Raw genomic sequence first — 25,230 nt, forward strand, 5'->3', positions numbered from 1 at the left:
TGTTTCTTGACTTCCTACTTTTGTATTCCAGTCCCCTATAAAGAAAAGGACATCTTTTTTGGGTGTTAGTTCTAAAAGGTCTTGTAGGTCTTCATTGAACTGTTCAACTTCAGCTTCTTCAGCATTACAGGTTGAGTCATAGGTTTGGATCACTGTGATATTGAATGGTTTGCCTTGGAAATGAACAGAGATCATTTTGTTGTTTTTGAGATTGCATCCAAGTACTGCATTTTGGACTCTTTTGTTGACCATAATGGCTACTCCATTTCTTCTAAGGGATTCCTGCCCGCAGTAGTAGATATAATGGTCATCTGAGTTAAATTCACCCATTCTAGTCCATTTTAGTTCGCTGATTCCTAGAATGTTGACATTCACTCTTGCCATCTCCTGTTTGACCACTTCCAATTTGTCTTGATTCATGGACCTGACATTCCAGATTCTTATGCAATATTGCTCTTTACAGCATCAGACCTTGCTCCTATTACCAGTCACATCCACAACTGGGTGTTGTTTTTGCCTTGGCTCCTTCCCTTCATTCTTTCTGGAGTTATTTCTCCACTGATCTCCAGTAGCATATTGGGCACCTACTGACATGGGGAGTTCCTCTTTCAGTATCCTAACATTTTGCCTTTTCATACTGTTCATCCATTTCATGCAAAGATGGGCTTGATAAAGGACAGAAATGGTATGGACCTAACAGAAGCAAAAGATATTAAGAAGAGATGGCAAGAATACACAGAAAAACTGTACAAAAAAGATCTTCACGACCCAGATAGTCATGATGGTATGATCACTAGAGCCAGACATTCTGGAATGTGAAGTCAAGTGGGCCTTAGAAAGCAAACTATGAACAAAGCTAGTGAAGGTGATGGAATTCCAGCTGAGCTATTTCAAATCCTGAAAGATGATGCTGTGAAAGTGCTGCACTCAATATGCCAGCAAATTTGGAAAACTCAGCAGTGGCCACAGGACTGGAAAAGGTCAGTTTTCATTCCAATCCCAAAGAAAGGCAATGCCAAAGAATGCTCAAACTACTGCACAATGGCACTCATCTCATCACACGCTAGTAAAGTAATGCTCAAAATTCTCCAAGCTAGGCTTCAGCAATACGGTGAACCGTGAACTTCCAGATGATCAAGCTGGTTTTAGAAAAGGCAGAGGAACCAGAGATCAAATTGCCAACATCTGCTGGATCATCAAAAAAGCAAGAGAGTTCCAGAAAAACATCTATTTCTGCTTTATTGACTATGCCAAAGCTTTTGACTGTGAGGATCACAATAAACTGTGGAAAATTCTGAAAGAGATGGGAATACCAGATCACCTGACCTGCCTCTTGAGAAACCTATATTCAGGTCAGGAAGCAACAGTTAGAACTGGACATGGAACAACAGACTGGTTCCAAGTAGGAAAAAGAGTACGTCAAGGCTGTATATTGTCCCCCTGCTTATTTAACTTATATGCAGAGTACGTCATGAGAAACGCTGGGTTGGAAGCACAAGCTGGAATCAAGATTGCCAGGAGAAATATCAATAACCTCAGATATGTAGATGACACCATCCTTATGGCAGAATGTGAAGAGGAACTAAAAAGCCTCTTGATGAAAGTGAAAGTGGAGAGTGAAAAAGTTGGCTTAAAGCTCAGGATTCAGAAAACGAAGATCATGGCATCTGGCCCCATCACTTCATGGGAAATAGATGGGGAAACAGTGGAAACAGTGTCAGACTTTATTTTTGGGGCTCCAAAATCACTGCAGATGGTGATTGCAGCCATGAAATTAAAAGACACCTACTCCTTGGAAGGAAAGTTATGACCAACCTAGATAGCATATTAAAAAGCAGAGATATTACTTTGCCAACAAAGGTCCATCTAGTCAAGGCTATGGTTTTTCTAGTGGTCATGTATGGATGTGAGAGTTGGACTGTGAAGAAAGCTAAGCACCAAAGAATTGATGCTTTTGAACTGTGGTGCTGGAGAAGACTCTTGCGAGTCCCTTGGACTGCAAGGAGATCCAACCAGTCCATCCTAAAGGAGACCAGTCCTGGGTGTTCATTGGAAGGACTGATGCTGAGGCTGAAACTCCAATACTTTGGCCACTTCATGTGAAGAGTTGACTCATTGGAAAAGACCCTGATGCTGGGAGGTATTGGGGGCAGGAGGAGAAGGGGACAATAGAGGATGAGATGGCTGGATGGCATCACTGACTCAATGCACATGAGTATGGGTGAACTCTGGGAGTTGGTGATGGACAGGCAGGCCTGGCATGCTGCGATTCATGGGGTCACAAAGAGTCGGATACGACTGAGCAACTGAATCGAACTGCACTAAGAGGTGCTGGGGGTTGTCCTGGGATCTGGGAAGCTGTCCACACCCTAATTCTCAGAACCTGTGGCTGTGTGGCCTTATAGTATGGCAAAAGGGACTTTGCAGATATAATTGAATTAGGATCTTTGGATGGAGAGCTCATTTCTGATTATCGGGGCAGGCCCAAGGAAACTGCAAGAGGCTGTATGAGAGGGAGGCAAGAGGATCCAAGTCAAAAAGAAATGTGATGACAGAAGCAGAAGTTGGAGTGATTCCCTTTGAAGGGGCCACGAGCCAAGGAATGCAGGTAGCCTCTAGCAGCTGGAAAAGGTGAGGAAATGGATTCTCTTCTAGTCTCCAGAAGGAATTCAGCCCTTGATTTTAGCTCTATGAGACTCATTTTGGAATTCTGACCTCCAGAAATGGTTTAAGCCATTGCTGTTAGCTCAGGCCACAAAGTCTGTGGTAATTTGTTAAAGCAGCAATAGGAAAGTAATACATAAAGACCACTGTGCTTGGGCCTCAGTCGGATTCCTAGAGTACTGGCAGAGGAAGGGTTCCCAGGAATCCTTTGGGAGTCATGCTGGTGGCCCCCATTCCACAGTGTGTCTGGTCTCCCTAACTTAGTGCCCCCTTCTGGATGTCTGAGAATGAACTAACTCCATCTCCCCTCCCTACTACCTAAACCCTTTTCCTCCCATGCCGTCTGTTTGGAGACTGCACCCAAGTCAGAACGTAGGAGTCGTCCATTCGTGAGCCATGGGGTTGTAGCATAACAGGCACGCAGTGTGTAGGTCGGGGGCTATGAGGATACCGTGAAGATGGGTGAGAGCGTGGTGGTGGAAGAGAGGCACCTCGAGCTGGGCAGACACCAGAAGTGTGCCAGTTGACTTCCAAGTACTTGAGACCTGGCCAGCGGGGGCCAGGGTGGGCCAGAAGCACAGGAGATAGGTCAGAGCTGCTGAGGAGGAAAGAGACGCCATGGCCTGTTCCCGCCATCTCACCACGGGTCTAGACGACTTCCACTCCCCTTCCTTCTCTACCTCCCATACCCTTGGTGACAAACGGGGGGATTTTATCTTTTCGTTTTCTTAAAAACAAAAACAAAAACAAAACAGAGTGTAACCAAAAAATGAGATAGGATTGCTAACAACTGTCAACTCTGGTTGGTGGGAGTATGGGTGTCAGCCAGCCTGGCTCAAGTCCATCAGGTAGACTTCACTCCAACATCAGGGTTACAGCCACTACAGGCACCCAGGATCCTTTCCTCGCCTCTGCCCAGCCAAGAAAAGATGCAAAGAGAAAACATCCGGCTTGGTTGGGTTTTTTTTTGATATCCTGCAATTTTTTTTTCTTCCTATCTTCATGTACATGGTACCATATTATATTAGACTCAATGACAAAAACCATGACTATATCCTGAAGCAAACGGACTGGATGTGGCTTTATTTTCTCTCAGATGTCAGTTTTATCACCATAAAGTCAAACTTCTCTGGATTCTCCCATCCCAGCTCTCAGAAACAGTCGCCTCCCTGGGCCCAGCGACCCTGAGCAGAAGGAGGGTATAGAAGTTGACCGCAGGTGATGCATGCAGAGGCACCAGCGGCAAAGACCAGGTTTAAGAATGGAACCCACCAAACCACCTTGGTGCTGGTTAGGTTTTATTTTTAACAGGATGTCTCCTCTTCATTTTTTTTTTTTTCAAAATATCAGTTGTATCAATATTAGAAGTGTAAACAGGTACAAAATATACAGTACATAGAAACAATTTTCTTAACTAGTCTATTGCCTAATAAAAGTACACACAAGGGAGCTGAATGAACAGGAGCCGTGGTCTCCCCATCCTCAGGGAAAAGAGATCCCGGTGGGGTCAAAGAACCAGCGTCTGCCTCAGCAAAACAGGAATGGATACTCGTGTGGCAGGGACAGCGTTCGGGTGGGATCAAGAAACCTGAGCTCATTTCTGATTCCACCTTCTTTTAAGATGCCAGCCAGGGGGCGAGCAAGCCCTGCCCCGGCCCCTGGGGTGGGAGGGAAAGGAAGCACAACCACCCGTCACAGAGGCCGCAGCTCTCAGCTAAAGTGTGAGGAGGCCTGACCACTTCTGGCTTGGGCAGTTAGGGGTCAAATCTTTTAAGAGGGCAGCGTGAAAAGCTGTCCACCCCAGACTGCCGGCCCAGGAGGATGAGCCACGTGCTGACCCATCTAACCCCAGGCTCTTGCCAGCTGTCTGCACTTGCTGTGCACACGGAGAGGGGGGTGTGCGAGGTTGAGCTGAGTCCCTCCTCAGAGTTAACTTTCTGCCTCTTCTCTTACGGGAAAGGATGCTCCTCCGGGTGCTTCACTAGGTCACAAGAACGATCAAATGAGATTCGGAGCAGAAGCATTTGGACAGGGAGAAGACACCACACGAAAGAAGGAAGCGGGCCTCGGGCTGGAGCAGAGGGAGGCATTCCCCGTGGCAGGGTGGTGGGCAGGCCTGGCTCTGTGGCCGGCTCTGCTCCTGCCGCCCCCCACCCCACGCCTCACCTCTGCAGCCCTACTGGTGTCTTCAGACAGCCCTCCATCACGAGGCCCCGAGTCACGTGCGTCCCAGGGCCATGGGGTGGCAGGTGCCTGCCACAGGGCCGGCACTTGTGCAGGGGGCCTTTACAGGTGCTGGGAGACGCGGGGCCGCTCCGGCTCAGTCCTCCTCGCGCCCAAGCTGCGGCTGGACGTCCACGGCGCCCTGCTGGCCCTGGGCAGAGCCGGATCTCCACTCCCCTGGGGCTGTGTGCGCGCTGAAACCGGCCCGTCCCCCGGGGGGTCACTGGGGCCAGGGAGGTCCGAGTGCCTCCTCGCCTGCATCCCCGGCCGGCCAACCTCCCGGCGGCTCTGTCAAGACTCCGTAAGGACACAGCCCACAACACACACACAATCCAGAAACCAAAGGTACACTGTTAAAGTTTAAACTGGTTCTACTACTATTTTCCAGCTTTGTCTTCCAAGAATTAAAAAAAAGTTTCTTAATTAAATTACTTAAGATTCTATGCTGCTCAGTTTCACAATCAGAGAATTCTACTTTGTTTAGAGGTGGAAGCTGGGCCGTCTGGGAGTTTCTCGTGCTCCGGTGAGCATTTCGGCAAATGGTAATCTGGTTTCCCCTCCAGACTCCATCCTTCCGGCTTCGAGGCTTTGCGCATGCCGCCCAGCCGTCTGGAGAGGCGACTCTTTTTACACGGGGCCCTGCGGGGGCCCGAGGGCTGGGCGGCCGCGCAGGGCTCAGAGGTCCCCACCATCGGTGGGTCCCAGGACACTCAGGCCACAAGTCCAGTCAGTCACGAGGTCCGTTGGGGCCAAGGGTCCTTTGGCGGCGGGGCTCTTGAAGGGGTCGGGGGGTGCGGCGGGCAGCGGCGGCAGGGGCTGTCCCCGGGCCGGCTTGGCGCCCGCCGCGTGGTTGCGCTGGTGCTTGCGGAGGTGGTCCTTGCGGATGAAGCTCTTGCCACACACTGTGCAGGTGAAGGGCCGCACGCCCGTGTGCGTGCGGTAGTGGTCGATGAGCTTGGAGCGCTCGGTGAAGCGCTTCTCGCACTCGGTGCAGGGGAAGGGCCGCTCGCCCGTGTGCAGCATGCGGTGCCGGATGAGGTGCGCAGGCCGCGTGAAGCAGCGGCCGCACTCGCCACACCGCAGGCCGCTGCCGTCCCGTGCGCTGCCCGCGGCCCCGGGCACCCCATCGGGTTGGCCCCCGCAGCTGCGCTGGTGTGCGCTCAGGCTGACCTGCAGCTGGAAGCTCTTCCCGCATGCGGCGCACGTGAACGGCCGCCCCCCTGGGGGGGGCTGCCGGGTGCTTCTTCAGACCCGGCTTGTGGCCGAAGCCTTTGGTCCGGCCGGGGTATTTACAGGGGTCGTTGAAGGGTCTCGGGGCCTGGCTGGGGTCCAGCACGGCCTCTCCATTGTCGGAAGAGGAGAAGGGCAGCCCCTCGGGCCCGGTCCTTGGGTTGAGGCCCGCAGGAGGCTTACACCTGAAATTCCAGCCCCACCGGACCCCCCCGAAGAGCCAGTCCCCTGGAGGGGTCTCGTCCTGGGTCACTGCGGGGCTGGGATCCCCTAGGTCACGCTCGGGCCGGGTGGGCTCTCTCAGCCCCAGCACGGGGTCCTGGCTGGGGAACGAGCTGCCCTGGCTCTCCCAGGCTCCTTCCTGGACAGGACTGGGGAAGAACCTCGTGGCCTGGCCTGGTCCAAACAGTGTCCCATGGGCTTCTAGGTCAGTAGGGTGCACTGGTGTGGCCACCACCTCTTCTTCTTGGACTTCTGTTTTTATCACAATTTTTACATCTGCTGAGAAAGACAGAAAGACCAGGTATCATTCTGTCCCCCTTCCTGCTTAGAAAGGGAAGATCTGATACTTTCATCTGGATATTCAGCCCACCAAGGCCACTCTGAGCCCTAGTATCCAAGCCTCAGGATCCAGTTCAGCAGAGGTGCCCAAGGTGGTCAGGCAACTGCCTCAAACTGTGGGTGAGGACATCGTGTTCCAGAACTTTCTCTACAGGTAAAGCAACCATCATATCTGCTCACCTTGTTCTAGAGCCTTCACCACAGGTAAGGAACCACTGCATCACTTCCTATTTTCAGTTTGGCTGGTAAGGCTAATCATGAAGCTATTCCAAGGAAGGAACTCAGACCACTGGTGGCAATGCACAGAGCTGGGCTCAGGCACATCTGAGACTGGACCCTGGCTCCCCACAGAGCAGCTGCAACTTCAGGCAAGTTCCTCTGTGAATACCCTTTTCCACAGGGTTGCATGAAGACTAAACCAGGCAGCACACGTGAAAGCACTGAGCATGCTGTTTTTGCATGCAGCAAGCATTCAGTAAATGCAGCCAGCTAGCTAATGATAAAAATATTCATGAAATAGTAATGTTTGATTTTACTTAAATGTACTTGAATTTCACACTTTCAAGTTTTATATCAGAGATCTAGGCTTTTAGCACAATTTGGGGGTGTTAAAATATGACAGAAATTATTGAAGTAACAGCTAACTGGCTTTCAAAACAGAACAGAAAATTAATACATAAATATGGCAGTTCTTTTGAAAAGACTCATTTGAAAAGACCCTGATGCAGGGTAAGATTGAAGGCAGGAGGAAAAGGGGACGACAGAGGATGAGAAGGTTGGATGACATCACCGACTGGATGGACATGAGTTTGAGTAAGCTCCGGGAGTTGGTGAGGGACAGGGAAGCCTAGTGTGCTGCAGTCCATGGGGTTGCAGAGTCAGACACGACTGAGTGACTGAAGTGAACTGATGGCAGTTCTTTCCAATTTGAGCTGATGGACATCTGTCTTTGGTAGTGCTAATACCTAAGAATTGGTTCCGGTTGGGTTTGGCTTTTCCAGGCCAGAGAGGGGCCAGGATTGCTGAGTCTGGGCAAGAGTATATATTCTCTCAAGGAATCATCAGCTTGTCAGGACTGACTGGTTAATAATACAAGAAAGGAACTGTGGGAAACTTGGACATTCTCAAGAAAGGTTGTTCAAGTCTAAGAATCTGGAAGGAGAAAGGCCAGACTGCACAGAGTTCTCGCATCACTGGCCCCTAAACGCCTCCGGGCTGGCGGGTCGGGCGCCTTAGAGGCAGACATGAGCACTTCCGGTCCCCACGAGCATTTCCGTTCCTCCCTCTTTCAGTCCTCCCGCCATGCCCGGTACCTTCTGTGGAGGCGGCCGTGCTGAGTTTCAGCGTCCCATCTGAGCAGGCGGAGGAGGGGTGGTGGGGAGGGAGGTCGGCCTGCCAGGAGGTGGGCGGGATAGTGGTTGAGAAGTTGGCGTGGACGCCTGCAGTGAAGAAAGAGTGGGGGGCGGCCGGGCGGGTTAGGGAAAGAACGGGGAGGCAGGCGCCCGGGGACCCCACCAGCGGCAGCTTTCCCGCCCAAGCATCATGGCCCCACCTCTCCTGAACCAGTTTTTGCCCCCTTCTCTGAGGCACCAGGAAACGCAGACGTCGCTGACTCTTGTCATACAGCCCCCTCCCCCCCTTTTTTCTTTTTTTTGAAGTACAGTTACTTTACCATGTTGTGTTAGTTTCTGCTGTGTTAGCAGTGAGTCAGTTATACGTGTACACATATTCTGTCTTTTTCGGATTTCCTTCCCATTTAGGTCACCACAGATCACTGAGTAGAATTCCCTGTGCTGCACAGTACGTTCTCATTAGTTGTCTATTATACATAGTGTATACATGGCATTCCCAATCTCCCAGTTCATCCCACCTCCCCGTCCCTACCCCCTTGGTAACCCTAAGTTTGTTCTCTACCTCCATACAGCCCCTCTTAGGAGGCAGCTGGTGATTTAAATGCTCAGTGCTGGGGCAAGAAGAACAGGGGTATTGCTGGTGAGAGTGAAGCAGAGAAATACCAGGACAAGAGCATCTCGGAGCCAAGAGGGACTCGCAAGATGCCATCCGGAGCAACCCCTGCCACGAGGTGGGAAACCTAAACTAGCCAGGCAAGATGTTCCAGAGCCTGCAGCCCCGCCACGATGCTTCCAGGAACTCCTCCTCCCAGGCCTTGCCCTCAGTCTCTACATCTGGTTCCCGCTGTCTGCTCGCAGCCTTGGCCACTCACCAGAGGCAGCATCGGTAGAGACGTCTCCTGCTCCAGAGTCGAGCTGGCTGAGGCCCCACGGCTCCTCCCCGATATCTGGCTGTCCGGCTGCCCATGCCTCCACACCCAGAGCCTGCTGCTCCTGGAGCTGGAGCTCACCTTCTTGCTTGATCTGCATTAAGAGGTCAGGGGCAGGAACCGGGGCCCCTGAGCCTGAGAAAATAGAGAATGCGTGAGTGACAGCATCAGCGGCCCTAGGATGGACACACTTCCAGCTAAGGAAAGGCGCACAGGGCCTTGCAAAGGTGAAAGAGCCTGGTGGGAAGGGAAGGCAAGAGCTCAAAGAGGAACTGAGGGGCCTTCCAGGCAGAGCATGAGGTCACATGGTATGGAGCACAGGGGTCAAGCAGGAAGACAGAACACACGCTCAGGGCTGGATCTCTGGTCCATGAGCAAGGCTGAACTGCCCTAGGGAGGTCCTGTTCTCATTTTAAACCCACATAAAATCTACCCCCTGTCCCCACAACCTTACCCATACACATGTACTTACGTGAGCACAAGAGAAAGAGTCCAGATATATAAGAGTCAAAGGAAGAACACAAAGTCAAACGAAGAGTTTGAGTGAGAAGCCAACTAGAGCTGCTGAAACAGGATGCAGGCCTTAGGGGCTGGGCTTTGGTGTCCAAGTGAGGAGGCAGCAGGGCTGAGCTGCCTGCATCATCCAGCAGCCATGAGGCTCTATCCCACTGGGGAGATGGGGACTAAGACCATCTGTGAGGAAAGGCAAGGTAAGAGGAAGCTGTCTCTCGTCCAGGGCCCTGGGTAGGAAAGCCATCCAGAAGAAATTAAAAGAAATTAGAAACTAACTTCATACTACCCATATGGTGCAGAAGCCCTAAGTTGAGAAATTCACAGAAAAGTTGACTGAAAACCATGGCAACCCAAGAGACACCCAAACCAAGGCAAATGCAAACCTACCCATTAGGGCATCCCTGCATGACAGGCCTTACGGGGCCCCTATTAAAAGGCTAAACCCACACATCAGAAGTGGAGCCAACTGGCATGAGAGCCACAGCAGAACTTACTCCCACAAACTACAGGAAAAAAAGAATAGCTAGAAGGATACAATAGCATATGTATGTTTAAAACAGTCAAAGAAATGAAGGAAGACTCTCTAAGGCAAGGACAGGAAATTATTTTTAAAAAGGCATATTTGAAAGAGAACCGTACAGACATTCTAGAAATGACAGAAGCAGTCATGGGTATGAAAAAGTCAATGGCTGGCTTAACAACAGAATGAACACAGCTGCAGAGAAACTTAGTGACTCAGAAGAGGGAACCGGGGACACAGTCCAGAGCACAACACTGAGAGATAAAGAAATGAAAATATAAAAGAGAAGCTGAGACACAAAGGATTCAACGAGACGCTCCAACATAAGCTGGTAGAAGTCTCAGGAGGGAATGAGAAATAGATACATGGCAACAGGAATAAATGATGAAAGATAAAAGAAATAATGGCTGGTAATTTTCCAAAACTGAAGGTATGGTGAGCCCATGGTTTGAAGGAACACACCAATCCTAAGTAGGGAGTAAGAAAGAATACAAACCTAGACAAGTACTCGTGTGAAATGGAATAAGAGCAAAGTCAAAGAGAAAATCTTAAAGGACACCAAAGATAAAAGAATGACATTCAGATTGAAAGCAGATTTCTATCAGCAAGATAATATCTTCTGGAAAAAGATAATATCTTCAAAATGTTAAGGGAAAATCGCTTTCAACTCATTTTATGAGGCTGGTATAATTTTCATTGCATGAACTAGAGAAACAATTTATAAAACGATCATTTATGAACAGATACACAAAGACCCTAAATGAAAGAATTACAAATCAAGTCCAGTGATATGTTTTCAAAAAAGTAAAAGAGACAATACATTAAGAACAAACTGGATTTATCCTGAGAACTCAAGGAGAAGCTACTCCTGGAAAATGCAGTAACACCACTCACACACAGATTAATGGAGAAAACCATACAGTCATTTCAACGGACACAGAGGCAACACTCACTTCTAATGTTTCTATCTGACTGGTTAGCTGTGCAGAGGAACTCTTCTCAGTATGGAATATCCAAAATGATGGGTAAAGTGTAAAACCCCCAAAGTTTTTAACCATGGATGACCTCTAAGAAAGCCTAGGTCAACCATGGTAAATTGCCAGGCGTTTTCTGCTCTACTACTGCGCTCTAGGGAGTAAGAAAGAAGTAGGGTGTAGGGAGTAAGAAATGATGGACTGGGCCCACCTGTGAGAAGCCTGGGGCTCAAGCAAGGTGGGTGGTTGGGCTGGAGACCCCTCACCACCACCACACACATAAACCTGGGCCCAAAGGCAACATTCCCAGTGCACTAAACTTAAGGTGAAAACCTGCCCCGTGGAAGGAGACTGCCCATTCTAGCCTTTGGTCTTGGCTGAATGGGAAGAACAGCCTCCCCGGGAGTTGACACAGCCCAGGTGGGTGCTCAAGGGTTTCTGGTGCTGGGCCTCACACAACAGCATGGCCCCAAAACCTCAAGGCCAACACTGTAGTGACCTGATGACAAGCTAAGGCAGACAGAGATTCTCAGGACAGCATTTTAAATAGCTCTCAGGCATTAAAGAACTCCCAAATATAAACCACCACCTCAACAGGAAAACCAGTCATCTCAGTCCATCAGAAATCAGCTGCAGAATACGAACCACAAAAACTGGATATGGAAAACCTCATACACAGAATCTGAAGTTTAATACACTCACAAAAATAAATAGAGGGAGTGCATAAGAATAAGAGATGGACAAAACAGTTGTAACATAAAATAATTGAGATTTAGAAACCCACCCTGGAGGTTAAACAACAGAACAGAAACGACTGGATAGAGCGAGGTGAACCAACTAGAAGAAAAGATCAGAAGAGATGTCTCAGAGCTCAGTGAAGGGACGGAGAGGAGGATGTGAAGAGAAGGTCAAAGTTATGAACTGATGTGAACCGTTCCAGAATAGGAGAACAGAGGAAATGGGGCCAAGCAGTATTCACAAAGACAGTGCTGCAAAACTTCCCAACTTTTTGAAAAATATCAGTGATTGGAGCAGGATAAAGAAAGAGAGATCCACACCTTGATACACTGTAGTGAAACTGCAGATCACCAAGACCGATATCTAAAAGGCAGGGGAAAAAAGATTACCCACAAGAATATCGGCTAGCAAATTATCTTCAAAGGGCTAAAAGAAGCTAACAATCAAACTAGAATTACGTCCTTCAAATGTAGAAATGGAGGAAAGACATTTTCAGGCACATATAAACACATATACAAACCCACACAACTGAGAGTTTTTATCACCACCAGATCCACACACACACACACAAATAACAAGTGTGTATTTTAGAAGATAAACATCTCCAGATTACTTCTAAAAGAATAGAAACAATACATAACTTCCAAGCTAATTAAAAATAATAGAAGGTCCTATAATTATTAAAGAACTTAAATCAGTAGATAAAAATCTCCCCTAGAAAGAAAAACATTCAAAGAATAGATAATTCCAATATTACACAAAGTCTATGAGCAAATTAAAAAGGGAATGCATCATAACTTTGATCTTTAATATCAAAATCACACAAAGCCAGTCTAAGAAAGGAAAAGTATAGGGCAGGCTCACTCATGAAGAAAGATTCCAAAATTCTAAACAAAATACTTAGCATATTAAGTCTAGCACTGTTTATAGAAGATCATGGGTAACTTAGACTTTTCCCCAAGGTTGCAAGCTTGGTTCAACATTAGAAAAATAACATAATTTACCATTCTAGGAGGTTAAAGAAGAATCATGCAATTGTCTCTCTGTGCGACCCCATGGATTGTAGCCTGTCAGGCTCTTCTGTCCATGGAATTCTCCAGGCAAGAGTACTGGAGTAGGTATTTCCCTTCTCCAAGGGATCTTCCCAACCCAGGGATCAAACCCAGGTCTCCCGCATTGCAGGCAGATTCTTTACCATCTGAGCCACTAGGGAAGACTATACTCATCTCAACAGGTACCAAAACAGCATTCCGTAAAAATTCACAACTATTCCTGTTAGAAATACCTAGTCAACCAGAAATAGGGAAAACTCTTTTAGCCTGATAAATGACACTGATCAACAAAACCTTTAACAAATATTAGACTCAGTGTGAAAAGTTAAAAAGCATCTTCTTTAACATCATGAACCAATTGGACACCTGTTGTCATCACTTCTGTATAAGAATTTTCTGGGAGTTCTCAGCTAGCACACAAGAGAAAACTAAAAGATTTGAAAACAAACAAAAAATTCGTATTACTCACAGGGGATATGATGATCTTTTTAGAAAACCTGAGAATCATCAGACAATTATTATAAAAGTTATTAGGACTAATGAGAATTTTAGCAAAGTTCTTAGAAATATCAATAAATAAAGACAACTGCATTTTCATTTACTCCTAGGGTTTTAAGGGAGCACAGCAATCACCATTTTTCTTCCCTGTCACGGATCTTAACAATCAGAGAACTAAAACCCAGGAGGAAGGCTGGTGAGGATAAACTCTTATAACTGATAAACAGGGATGCAGCTTTTATCTGTGGCAAGAGGGGTCCTCAGTACTGACCCTGGATCAGGAAGTCACCCACTGGACCATGGTGAAGGAGGCTTTACCCAGTACAGCAGCACATCCCTGGGGGCGGCCAGCTGCCCAAGGGAAGAAGGGTGGGCAGGGACTGTGCATGTCTAAGCCTTGCTCCCAAACTCTCCGACAAGGTGCGTCCCTGGTGGGATGCCTAACTGTGTGGGAGACAGTGGGATGTTACATAACCGAGCCCTGTCACAGGAGAAAAAGCACTGGGAAAGGGTGCTCCCTGTCCCCACGACCCCAGCACACAACAGCAACAAACAGAAAATGCACCTTAAAAAAGGCACCACTGACAACAGCGACTCAAAACATGCAAAGAATGGAGGAATAAAAGATATAACGAGAAAATGTTATAAAACTTCACTGAGATGTTACAGATGATTTTCACAAATAAAACCGTTAATATAGTAAAAAGGTCAGTTCTCTCCAAAATGATTAACAGAATGAGTGCAGTTCCAACCACAATCCCAACTGGATTTTTTATGGAATTTGGTAAGGCAATTAGGACGTTTACCTGAAAGGACAAAGGAAAGGAAGCCCAGAATGCCAGTGAAAAAGTACCAGCATTCCAACCTCCTGTGGCCATAAAAGTTTGTTCTGGATGGATTAAGAACTTGACCATGAAAGGCAACATTTTAGAAGAAAAATAAGATGGTGTATCATGACCATGAGGTAGGCGAAAATTTCTTAATTAAGATATAAAAAGGACAAACTGTAAAGGTAAGAAATTAGGAAGTCCAGGTATGTTAAAATAAAAAGCATCTGTTCTTTAAAATCTACCATAAATGGAGAAGATATATATGTGTGTATATACATATGTGTGTGTGTGTATAAGGAAATATATATATATGTATATGTATATATACATGTATATATATATATGGAAAGAATTAATATTCAGAACAGTAAAGAACTCTTACAAGTCAATACAGAAGGGGAAAACAAAAGTATACAGAAGGCATAAGTAGATATTTTACAGAAGAGGAAAGATAAGTGGCCCATAAACAGAGGATATAATGTTCAATCTCATTAATTAGGAAAATACACATTTGAAACTATAAATTTTAAACCACTTCACTGCCACCAGATGGGCAGAAATAAAAAGACGGCATTTCTAGGGCTGAGGACAGGTGCACTACTGCTGGAGAGCACACTGGGATGCTACCGGGAGGAGCCGCGTGTACACTTTCCTAGGACCCAGCAGCTCTGCTGCCAGGCGTCTACCTTGAGAAGCTCTTACACACACGTAAGACTTTCCAGCACAGCATTGTTCCTGAAAGCAAAACAGTTAGAAACAGCACAAACACCCATCAACAGTGGAAGGAAAAAACGCATCGTGTGTTACATTCAAAAATACAAACTATAAAGGGGTGAAAATCATGAAAGGGAATGAACTACAGCTATACTACAACGTGGATGACTCTCAAAAACGTAAAGTCAAACGAAAAAAGCAAGTTGAAGAATATATATATTATGATCTCATTCATAGAAAGTTCAAAAACTGGTTAAACAGTGTTACTTAGGAATATATACACAGGTAATAAAAAGGCAAAGAAAAGAAGGGCCTGATCTCAGAGGTCTGCATTTCTGTTTATCTGTGAAGAGTAAGGGAGGGTGTGGGGTCTGGAAGGGACAATGGGTTCTGGAAGGTTGCAAGATTCTGGTTATGATCTATTTCTTATGCTAGAGGTTGGGAATATGGGGGATGCTGACTAATTGTTCTCTCAACTTTATGTATTTTGTTAATGTTATGTATATTTATTCTGTATGTATTTTTTATGTTATATAAAACACAGTAACAATGTATGAAAGAAATAAAACAATATTTTAAAAAGAAGCATTTGGTATAATATGACAAATCTGTTCAGGATTAAAAACCATAGCCAGAAGTGGAAGGAAACATCTTTAAACTAATGGTTATCTTCAAAAGTCTATGGCAGATTTTTTAATGATGGCCATTCTGACCCATGCAAGGTGATACCTCACTGCAGTTTTGATTTGTGTTTCTCTAGTAATGAACCATGTTGAGTCAGTCCTAATGAGGTGGATGAACCTAGAGGCTATTATACAGAATGAGTCAGAAAGAGAAAGACAAATACTGTATATTAACACATGCATATGGAATCCAGAAAGATGGTGCTGATGAACCTATCTGCAGGGCAGCGATGGAGACACAGACACAGAGAACAGACCTGTGGCCACAGTGGGGGAAGGAGAGGGCGGGGCAAACAGAGAGGAGCATGGAGACAGATCCAGGACCGTATGTAAAATAGGCAGCAAGTGGGGATTCGCCGAGAGACACGGGGAGTGCAACCCAGTGCTCTGTGACAGCCTCGAGGAGTGGGGTGGGGTGGGGGGTGGGAGCAGGGGGTCAGGAGGGAGGGGGCATATATATGCATGTGGCTGATTCATGTTGATGTATGGCAGAAACCAATACAATATTGTAAAGCAATTATCCACCAATTAAAAAACAAAAAGTCTATGGCAAAAAAATCACCCAAAATGCTGAAACTCCACAGACAGGGATGCCAGCTATCGTGGCTGCTATTAATATTTAACCATGTCCTATATCCACTGAGAAACCAGAAAAATAAAGTTAAGAAAATTTCAAAAGAAGAGGTAACTTTTGTGCTATCCACGGACGGCACAATTGTCTATGTAAAAAAAACAAACCTGGGAATCTAAATTGACAAGTCATTAGACGTAATGAGAGGTTGAGAAAATGTTTTCTTCCACTAAACAGAGTCAGCGGCATAACTGCACACCTGCAACAACTATTTAAAACGTAATTAATTTAAAAATCTCATCCACAATAGAAACAACGATCAGGAGAAAAGTGTTAAAGCCTTATTCAGGCACACATAGAAGGTGACAATAAACAAGTCTTTCTGTGGATAAGGGGGCTCCATATTGCAATGACAGGAGTTCTCCAGAAGTGAAATTATAAAGGAAATGCAATTCCAGTCAAAATTCCAAGAGGATTTCTGAGAACCTGACATAAAGATTCTGAAATTCATATAGAAGAACAAAGGTCCAGGAATAGCCAAGAAAAGTTTAGAAGAACAAGTAGGGAACGTGTAGTCTACTAGATTTCAAGGCTTATTATGAAACTAACAACAGTGAGAATTGGTACAGAGATAGAGACAGAAGAAATGAGTGAAGACAGAGAAACGGTGCATGCGTGTATGGAAATCTGGTTCATGATGGGACAGACATTACACACAGAGAAAAGGAAGAATATCCAGTGAACTCTGCTGGAAAGTCAGATGTCTTGTGGGGAAACTTTGAAAGAATTCTCCCTCGCAATCTACACAAATATTAATTCTAGTTGGATTAAAGACTTTAATGTGAAAAGCAAAACTAGAAGGAGGCAGGAAAGGATATTTTAAGGCAGAAAAAGCACAGATCATAAAGGCAAAGACTGGTGTTAACAACTCTGCCAAAAATTAAAACTTCTACCCAAGGACTACAAAGTTAAAAGACCTGCCACAGCCTGGGAGAAGATAATCTGTAATGCAAATAACAGATAAAGGGTTCATATCCAAAACTACATAGAGGTCCTGAATCAGTAAGATAATGAAAACAGCAGAAAAACAGAAAAAGATAATTCACTGGAGAATAAATGAAATAACAATCTGAAGAAGGTGCTCAGCTCCACTTGCAACTGGGGAAATGCAAATTAAAACAAGATACCATTTCACTTCCACCAGACTGGCAAACATCTAACTCGGGAAACTGGGCAAGGAAGTAAGAAGACAGGCAGCACCCGTAAGGGCTGGGGACCACAGACGCCCATGTGACCACAGGGCAGGTGATCTGTGGCTAAGGGCAAAGGCGGAGGTGCAGGCTGGCATGCCCTTCCTGGTCTGTTCCCTAGAGGAGCACCAGCCCCTGGGCACAGAGAGGCGCCTCTGAATGTCCACTCGACTCCCACTTGTGACGGAGAGAAATTAGAAACCACTTATGCGCAACTCAATGGAGGGATAGATAATAAATCGAGATATAGTTGCTTTTGGAATACTGAGCATCCATTTTAAATGAACGAACTTGATTTATATGCATCAGTAGAGATAAGTATGAAATAAAGAGTACTCATAGATATCATGACATTTATGTGATGTTTTCAAGACACACAAAACCATATTCTGTATTGTTTATGGCTACATATGTACATAATAGAAGTTTTAAAATGTGGATAGAGAGGACAGACATCGACTTTTGGACAACTGGTTACCCTGGGGAGGAATGAGACTGAGAGAGCTGAAAAGGAATTTAGATTATATCAGAAATATATATTTTCACACATACATACAAACGATGAAACATGGCACACGTTCAACAAATATTAAATTCCTATTCTGTGCTATATATATATATACTCTGGGCAGTATTCTAGGAGTCCAGAATGATTATATAAACAAAATCAATAGAGGTTCTTATCCTCTTGAGATTTATATCCTAACGAAGGTGGGGGTGGTTACCAGACAAGGAAATCTATAAATATGAAACATGTATCTTCTATAAATATGAAATATATTGTGTTTCTACATACATAATAATATTTTTGTCCACATAAAATCCGTGAGTATAAAATAGTATCTGGAGAGCATGCCTGGCAGAAGGCAGGACCAGGTGCAACGGCTCAGAGGCTGGCCCAGTGTGGAGCTCTGGGAGAACAGCAGGGAGGCTGGGACAGGGAGTGGAGGGCCAGGGGGGACGAGCCCAGTGGTGCGAGTTGGTGCAAAGCCAGCAGGGCTGTCTGCTGTAACGTGGGAGAGCAGACCCTGGAGGGTCAGGGAGAGGGGCAGGAGGTGCCTGCCATCGGCCACACAGGAAACCAGGGACCTGAGAGTCTGCAGGCAGTGCTAGCAGGGTTTCGCTGACGGGGCGGATGGGTGTGGATGAGGGTCAGAGACGACCCTGGGTTTGGGGCCGCAGCGGAGGATGGAGGCTGCCTACTGCCTGGGAAGAGTGGGTTTTGATGGCGGATGAGGAGCTTGGCGAGGCATATGTTCCAAACAGGACGTCTGTAACCTGTCCATGGGGACATGGACCCCACAGAGTTCAGGGGAGAGGTCCCAGTGAGAGCACTCACCAGGATGACTGGGTGTGGGTATGAGAGGGCACACTGAGGGCACCCCAACCACAAAAGGTCAGAAAAGGGGGGTGCTGGAAATAGCAAAGGACCGGCAGGGGGAAAAGCAGGAGAAGCACCCCTGGTGCCCAGTGGAGGGGGCGGGGGGGAGCAGGCGGGACTCTTGGGGCAGAGCCTGAGGATGTGGGGTGCGGGGTGGGGAGGTGGGCTTGGTGGGGACTGAGTTCCACAGCACTACTGTGGGAGACTTCAGGGTTGCAGAGAAGTGGAGAGGAGGTCTGTCAAGGGGCTGCACCAAGCCCTGAGCCGGGGAGGGCGAGCCAGGGACCAGGCTGGGAGGGGATGGGGGGCCACCTGGCAGGGGCTCCCGCAGAGGAGCTCAAGGCCAAGAGAGGGGAACGTGAGTGCCCGGAGGGGCCGCGGGGGAGGGTCTCGCCAGAAGCCACCGCATTTCCAGGCCCCTATTTCACTCTCTTAGCGTGCTGGAGAAGCCAGGGAGGCCTCCCCACAGATGTCGTCAGTGCAATAAAACAGACCTACGGGGAGCCTCCCACCCTGGCGAGCAGCTGGCTGCCCGTGTGTCCTAACTGTCTTCCTCATCCAGGTAGCACTCTGCTATTCATCAAGGTCTCGCTTTTAGCACAGTCCCTGGCACCTGGGAGACTCTCAAAACATGTTTGTTGACCTAGACTGGTGAATGCTTTCTGGGCACAGCCTGCCCCTGGGAAAGGGCAAATCGAATTGTGGAGATAACGGCACACGTGGAAGACACATCTCATAAATCGCAGACACATAAGACTGCTTACTAAGACAGGTGTTCAGACAAGGAATGCCCCAGGCAGGTGGTGCAGACAGACAGGAGGTCTTGGGAGGAGGCTGGCTTGAGGCTGCAGGGGCTGCCCCCTGCTTACAGACAGACTGTCGCAGACCCCCAGCCCAGCAAGGTCTTCCCGTCAGCTGTTTGGCTTTTCTCGTGTGTCCACCTGTCCTTCCCTTAACTTTCAAAGGTGCTGACTGGCCCAGGAAAACCTGAGACTGTGGTGTCGGGTATCCAGATTTACCTGGAATAAATCGGTGGCTCTGGCGGGTCAATGTTCTGTGACTGCTAATGGGTTTCAGTGAAATCTGGTTCTCGGGTGGAGGCAAGGCTGACTCTTTGAAAAGCTATGAATGAACTAAATCCTGTCTTCATGACCTTCTACCTTCCTGTCTGCATCCTGCTCCCTCTTCCCCTAATTCTGAGCCATGGGCACCATCTCTTTCCTCAAAACTTGGTTTGCTACCTGTTTCCATGCTGGGACGCTGAACGTGCTAAAGGTCCTAAGAAAACTCGGGTTTGAAGCATTGCTGTTTTTCCTCAGCTCTTCCTGGAAAGAAGGTCACGCCCGCCCTGGCCGTGTCCTCCCCTGGGTCCATCTAACCCCCTGCTGTCTCCCCGGCCAACCCCACCCCTCACCAGGACTCGGGTCCACGGGAACATCTGGAACCTTGGGGCCAGCGCGACGCCAGCTGCACGGCTCCTTCCCCTGTTCGATCTGGGTGAGGACCTCGGGCTTGGAGATGGCATAGTCTGAAGAAGAACAGAAGGGTTAGCTTTGGCCACGTTCCACTCAAGAGGTGGGGACAGGCAGCCTGGGAAACCAAGATGGCCTAGAAACCACACCTCTCGATTGGTATAGGGTGGTGATACTCAAGCACAGGTGAGTCTGCCTCCCAGGGGCAAACTGGTCAGAGTCGGAGATGTTTTTGGTTGTCGAGACTGGGGATGGGGCAGAGGTGCCTCTGGCATCCGCTGGCAAGAGGCTGACGGCCGTCCTACAAGGCCCAGGACGGTCCCCAAAACAAAGCCTCATCTGGCCCAAGATGCGGTGCTGAGCATAAGACACATTGATACAGGGTCTCCAGGTTAAGAAGCAGTTGTTGTTGTTTAGTCATTCAGCCGTGTCTGACTCTTTGCGACCCTGTGGACTGTAGCCCTCCAGGCTCCTCTGTCCATCGGATTCTCCTGGCAAGAATACTGGAGTGGGTTACCATTTCTCTCTCTAGGGGATCTTCCCAACACAGGGATCAAACCCGCATCTCCTGCGCTGGGAGGGGGGTTCCCTGCCACGGAGCCACCAGGGAAGCCTCTAAGAAGCAGTGTGTTCCTGCAAACCGGAATATAACCTCACACTTGCTCCTGTTCCCGCCTCATAAGCACGCCTGTTGCCTTCATACCTGTGGTCACACAGACACCATCCGAAGAGGTAGCCAGGCCTTCTTGGGGGGTATTGCATGAGGGTAGCGGTGGCAGCCCCAGGGTCAGGGAAGCCTCCAGGTATGAAGGCAGCACAGGCTGCAAGAAGCCTGGTCTGCCTGTATTTTCCTCGGTCAAGGCCTCACGTCTCAGTAAGAGAAGGCGAGAGCAAAAGCCCTCCTCAAACGTGGACTGATCGTACAAGATCTGAGAGTCAGAGGAGCCTCCTCCACTCCAGGACTCAGCAAGAGACAGAAACAGCTGTGCTCCGGGCCTGGTTAGGAGAGGGGTCGCTATGCCTCTCGGTTTGGCAACCCGTGAACTTCACCAGGCAGAAGACGGCCTTTGACTCAGTCACCCCGGGCTCAACTTCAGTAAGAGGGAGATGACTGTCCATGGTCAAGGGTCCCAGTGATTTACGTGTCCTTGCGATAAAAAGCCACCAGCAGCAAGAAAGAGGTTGAGATCTCCCCGTGCTGTCTGTGCTTAGTCGCTCAGTCGTGTCCGACTCTTTGTGACCCCGTGGACTGCAGCCCGCCAGGCTCCTCTGCCTATGGGGATTCTCTAGGCAAGAATCCTGGAGTGGGTGGCCATGCCCTCCTCCAGAGGATCTTCCTAAACCCAGGGATCAAGCCCAGGTGTCCCACATTGCAGGTGGATTCTTTACTGTCAAGGAAGTGCAGGAATACTGGAGTGGGTAGCCAAGCCCTTCTCCAGGGCATCTTCCTGACCCACGAATCGAACTGGGATCTCCTGCATTGCAGGTGGATTCTTTACCAGCTGAGCTACCAGGGAAGCCCTGAGACCTCCTTAAATCACATTTAACCAGGAAATGAACCGCATGCCTTACCCAGGGAGACCAGCGTCTCATAGTTGCCCCTCATCACGTGCTTGTACAGCTCCTTCTGCCACTCGTCCAGCTTGCCCCACTCCTGCTCAGAGAAATACACGGCCACGTCATCAAAGGGCACCTGGGACCACAGGGTCACGCAGGCTCACCCGCATGCCGACGGGCAGGGGCCACAGGCTGTCCCACTCCTGGTGCCCAGGGCTTACCTTGGGGGCCTCGCCCTTGCTGCCCGGGGGCAGCCGCAGGATCCAGAAGTTCCTGTTCCTCAGCAGGTTCTCCACGTTCTCCAGCCGCCTCTGCAGCAGCCCGTACTCCTGCAGCAGGGTCCCCAGCACGGCCCACTTGCCCTCCAGCTGGTTCCCGAACTCCACAGCCGTCTTCTCACAGTCGGCCAGCTTCTTCTCGGCCATACCCGTTCGGCCTTCTAGGGAAAGCAAGCGGGCGGCCTGTGATTCGATCTTCCTCTCCATGGCCTGAATCGTGGCTGCCATTGTCCAGGGAGAAATCTTTCAGAAACAGAGAGCAGACCAGCATCAGTCATTCCACCTGCTGGGTTCCGCGAGCCCCCTCTCCCCAAGGTGTCAGGGAGCTATGCTAGGAGGGGGTAGTAGTGCGCATGGCGGGATGGGGGGCGGTGTTCAGGCCAGACCTCTGCCTGGGGGGTCAGCTCCTCTGGGTGGGTACCCTCCCTCCAGGCCTCTGCAGCCCACCTACGGAGACCCCAGTTACGGCTCTCAGCACCCTGTACAGTTACCTCCCCCTCTGTCTCTGAAGGCAGTGCTGTATCTGCTCACAGCACACAGGGGCCCATGGTAGGTGTTCGGTGCAATTGTGTTAGACAAATAGTGACTGCAAGCTGCTGCTATGTTTTAGTGGAGAAATAGTAAACTGCAGGTTTATTAGCGCCCAGCCAGCACCTCTCATAACCACACAGGATCTGTCTACTGACAATGACCTAGCAAAAAAAAAAAAACAGCTGGTTCACTGAAACGACACAAACAAGAGCGTTGCTCAACTGCTCTTTCAAAGAAGCATCTCGTGTCTCTTTAATAAACATGGAAATCCAGTGACCAATTCCTCTCCACCCTAGGACAATCTGATTTTGTCCCCTTCTCAATTACTACCCCCCTCAAAGTAAAAATCACCATGACTGCAAAGCTCCTCCCTCCCGCTCTGCCCCCAGCCAAGAGTTAAGACTCCGATCCAACACAAGCGCCCTGCCCTGGTGAGACTGTTTCCTCTCACTGTACCCACCACTCACAAGGGGAGAATCAATTTCAGACATTTTTGGTGTTGCCCCAGGATCAGTAACGCACCTTACAGACAGGTGAGGAAGGTAAGACATTTGCCATCAGGTTAGACTTTCTATGTGCTGCAACCATCATAAAGACATGGAGACTCCCCAGTGACCTGCCTGGCACAGTGACCTGCCTGGCACATTTTGCTTTGGGTGGGCTGTACCACTAGACACCCCCCTACACAAACACACACACACACACATCTGAAGGTAGGACCCATGGGTCAGGGAAGAAGACCTGATATTTATACCTTCTGGCAGTGTCTGAGGGTCAATGGTACCTTACAACATTCTGAAAATCATTCCTAACCAAATGTCTGGTGACTATTTGCAAAGTTAAAAAGGTGACTCATAGGAACCAGTGAGGATTCATTTAGAGAGTTGCTGAGAACCAGGACACGGGTGGACACCTCAGAAAATAGTGACAAGACAGTTTGAAAACAGGTTGGAAAAATTGAGAACGGAGCATTTGGGATCCTGGGGTTGTCTGGAAGGCGGCTGGACCAACGACCTCTGACCTGAAGAAGGAAGACGGATCTCAAAAGATGGGGAGGAGCTGGACTGGCAGGGAAACAACTGGATGTGGGTGGGTCTCTTGCTCAAGAGGTAGGTGGTTCTGCCCTGAGGCTGTGGGGACCCCACCAGCCTGGCACCTTGGGCTGGCTCAGCCGTGCCTCTGAGTGCGAGGCACCCCTGGGCACGGGGCCACGTTTCTTCCCTTCCCCTCAGTCCTCCTCTGGTGACCAGTTCCTGACATAGGGCCCCAGATGCTAACAAGTGTCTTCACTTTATTGCCCAGCTCCATATCCCCTAAAATCCTACTTAACCTCCTCCAAGAGCATCTGACTGCCCTTATCATCTTTGTGTTGCAAGAAAAAGGCCTTTGCATAAACTCTGACCTTACAGACAAAGGCACCACCCAGTTTTCTGACATTTTAACGGGGGCCCAGGGAGCCTCCTAGAAGGCTTCCACACTATTTGGTGGGAGGAGGCCACCACTCCAGGCCCTCTCCTCACTGAAGGGTGAGCGAACGACATGGGGCTGGCCCCAAGGCTCCTGCCAGGGAAGCGGAAACTCTCCGCCTGAGAGCCGCCGATGGGAAGAGAACGGCCAAAGCCTTCAGTGGCTCCCCACCCGGGATGATGCAGTCCAGGCCTTCACACCCCTTCCAACTCTCCCGCGGCCTCTTCTCCCCGTGCCTCCCTACCGAAACCGCCTTTTCCAGGCAAACGGACTCCTCCTCGAACACGCCGGCCGGGGCCCGCCTCTTCGTGTCCAACCCTCCTATCCTATCGGAAAAGCTCCACCGGGTCGGCGCACAGGCTGGTGAAACCCAAGCCTTCCCCTGCAAGCCCCACTCGCATCTCAGCAGCCCAGGCCCGGGCCCCTGCCTCTTTCGTGTTTTCCTTCGCCATCACCAAGTGTACCTGTCTGCTTGCCCCGAGGCGTCGAGCGTCCCAGCACACAGAGCGACCCTCTCTTCCCACGCACTTGCCAGCTGTGCGATCCTGGGCAAGTTAACTTCTCTAGGCCTCGGGTTTTTCATGACAGTGAGGACCTACCCCGCCTAGGTTTGCTGCGCGGACAAAATCATGCCTAACGGCTGGTGCGGCGCCTGCCTCTATGAAACCGGGGGGAGCAGCTGTCTCCCCGCCCCGAACCGCCCCACTCACCCCCCAGGAGCTGGGCGCGCAGAGGGGGACTCGGTGCCTGCGGAGTCGCGGCCGCTCCGGACACCTCCCAGGTGCCACCAGGCCGCTGGGGGGAGCTGGGGGGTAGCGAGCGGTGGGCAGAGAAAGAAGACGCGGGGTGGTGGTGGGGGGGCGCGCGACTGGGGGGGCCAGCGGATGGGGCGGGGGCAGGAAGCCCTGGAGGGCAGCAGGAACTCGGCGAGGGGCGGCCCGCGGTGCGGGGACGACCGGTTCCGCCCGGCTCAGGCTCGGCCCAGAACGGGGAGGTGGGGGCGCCCAGCCGGCGGGCGGGCGCCGTAGGCCCCGGCGTACCCCGCGTCCCGCTCGCCCGGAGCCCCAGGCCCGGCGGCCCGGCCCGGCCCCCGGAGCTCCTCCCCAGGGCCTGCGGCGCCGTGTGCTGGGCCCCGGCCGCGCCGGGGGCCCCCGAGTCCGCGCGTCCGTGCGCGCGGGCCGCCCTTACCGGAGCCGCGGCCGCCTCGGCCATGGCCCTGCGCTGTCCGGCCCGGCCCGGAGG

At 49.5% G+C, this 25,230-nt stretch overlaps 2 protein-coding genes across 2 annotated transcripts in view; one reads left to right on the top strand and one right to left on the bottom strand.

Moving 5' to 3' along the window:
* Positions 1 to 3,624: 3,624 nt before the first annotated feature.
* On the bottom strand, positions 3,625 to 25,224 carry ZNF746 (zinc finger protein 746). The gene is given in 8 exon segments (XM_040260329.1): positions 3,625 to 6,114; positions 6,116 to 6,615; positions 7,992 to 8,117; positions 8,903 to 9,094; positions 20,098 to 20,211; positions 21,728 to 21,848; positions 21,934 to 22,233; positions 25,177 to 25,224. Coding segments are annotated over 8 exon segments (1,929 nt in total). The 5' UTR covers positions 25,201 to 25,224; the 3' UTR covers positions 3,625 to 5,562.
* Positions 25,199 to 25,230, top strand: part of LOC120877589 (extensin-like) — a 1,187-nt gene continuing 1,155 nt past the window's right edge. The window contains exon 1 of the mRNA XM_040259924.1: positions 25,199 to 25,221. Within this exon, the coding sequence (XP_040115858.1) occupies positions 25,199 to 25,221 (23 nt within the window). The remainder of the gene's footprint in view (positions 25,222 to 25,230) is intronic.

The sequence above is a fragment of the Oryx dammah genome, unplaced genomic scaffold (assembly GCF_014754425.2).
Source record: "Oryx dammah isolate SB20612 unplaced genomic scaffold, SCBI_Odam_1.1 HiC_scaffold_18, whole genome shotgun sequence".
In the NCBI taxonomy this organism is placed as follows: Eukaryota; Metazoa; Chordata; class Mammalia; order Artiodactyla; family Bovidae; genus Oryx; species Oryx dammah.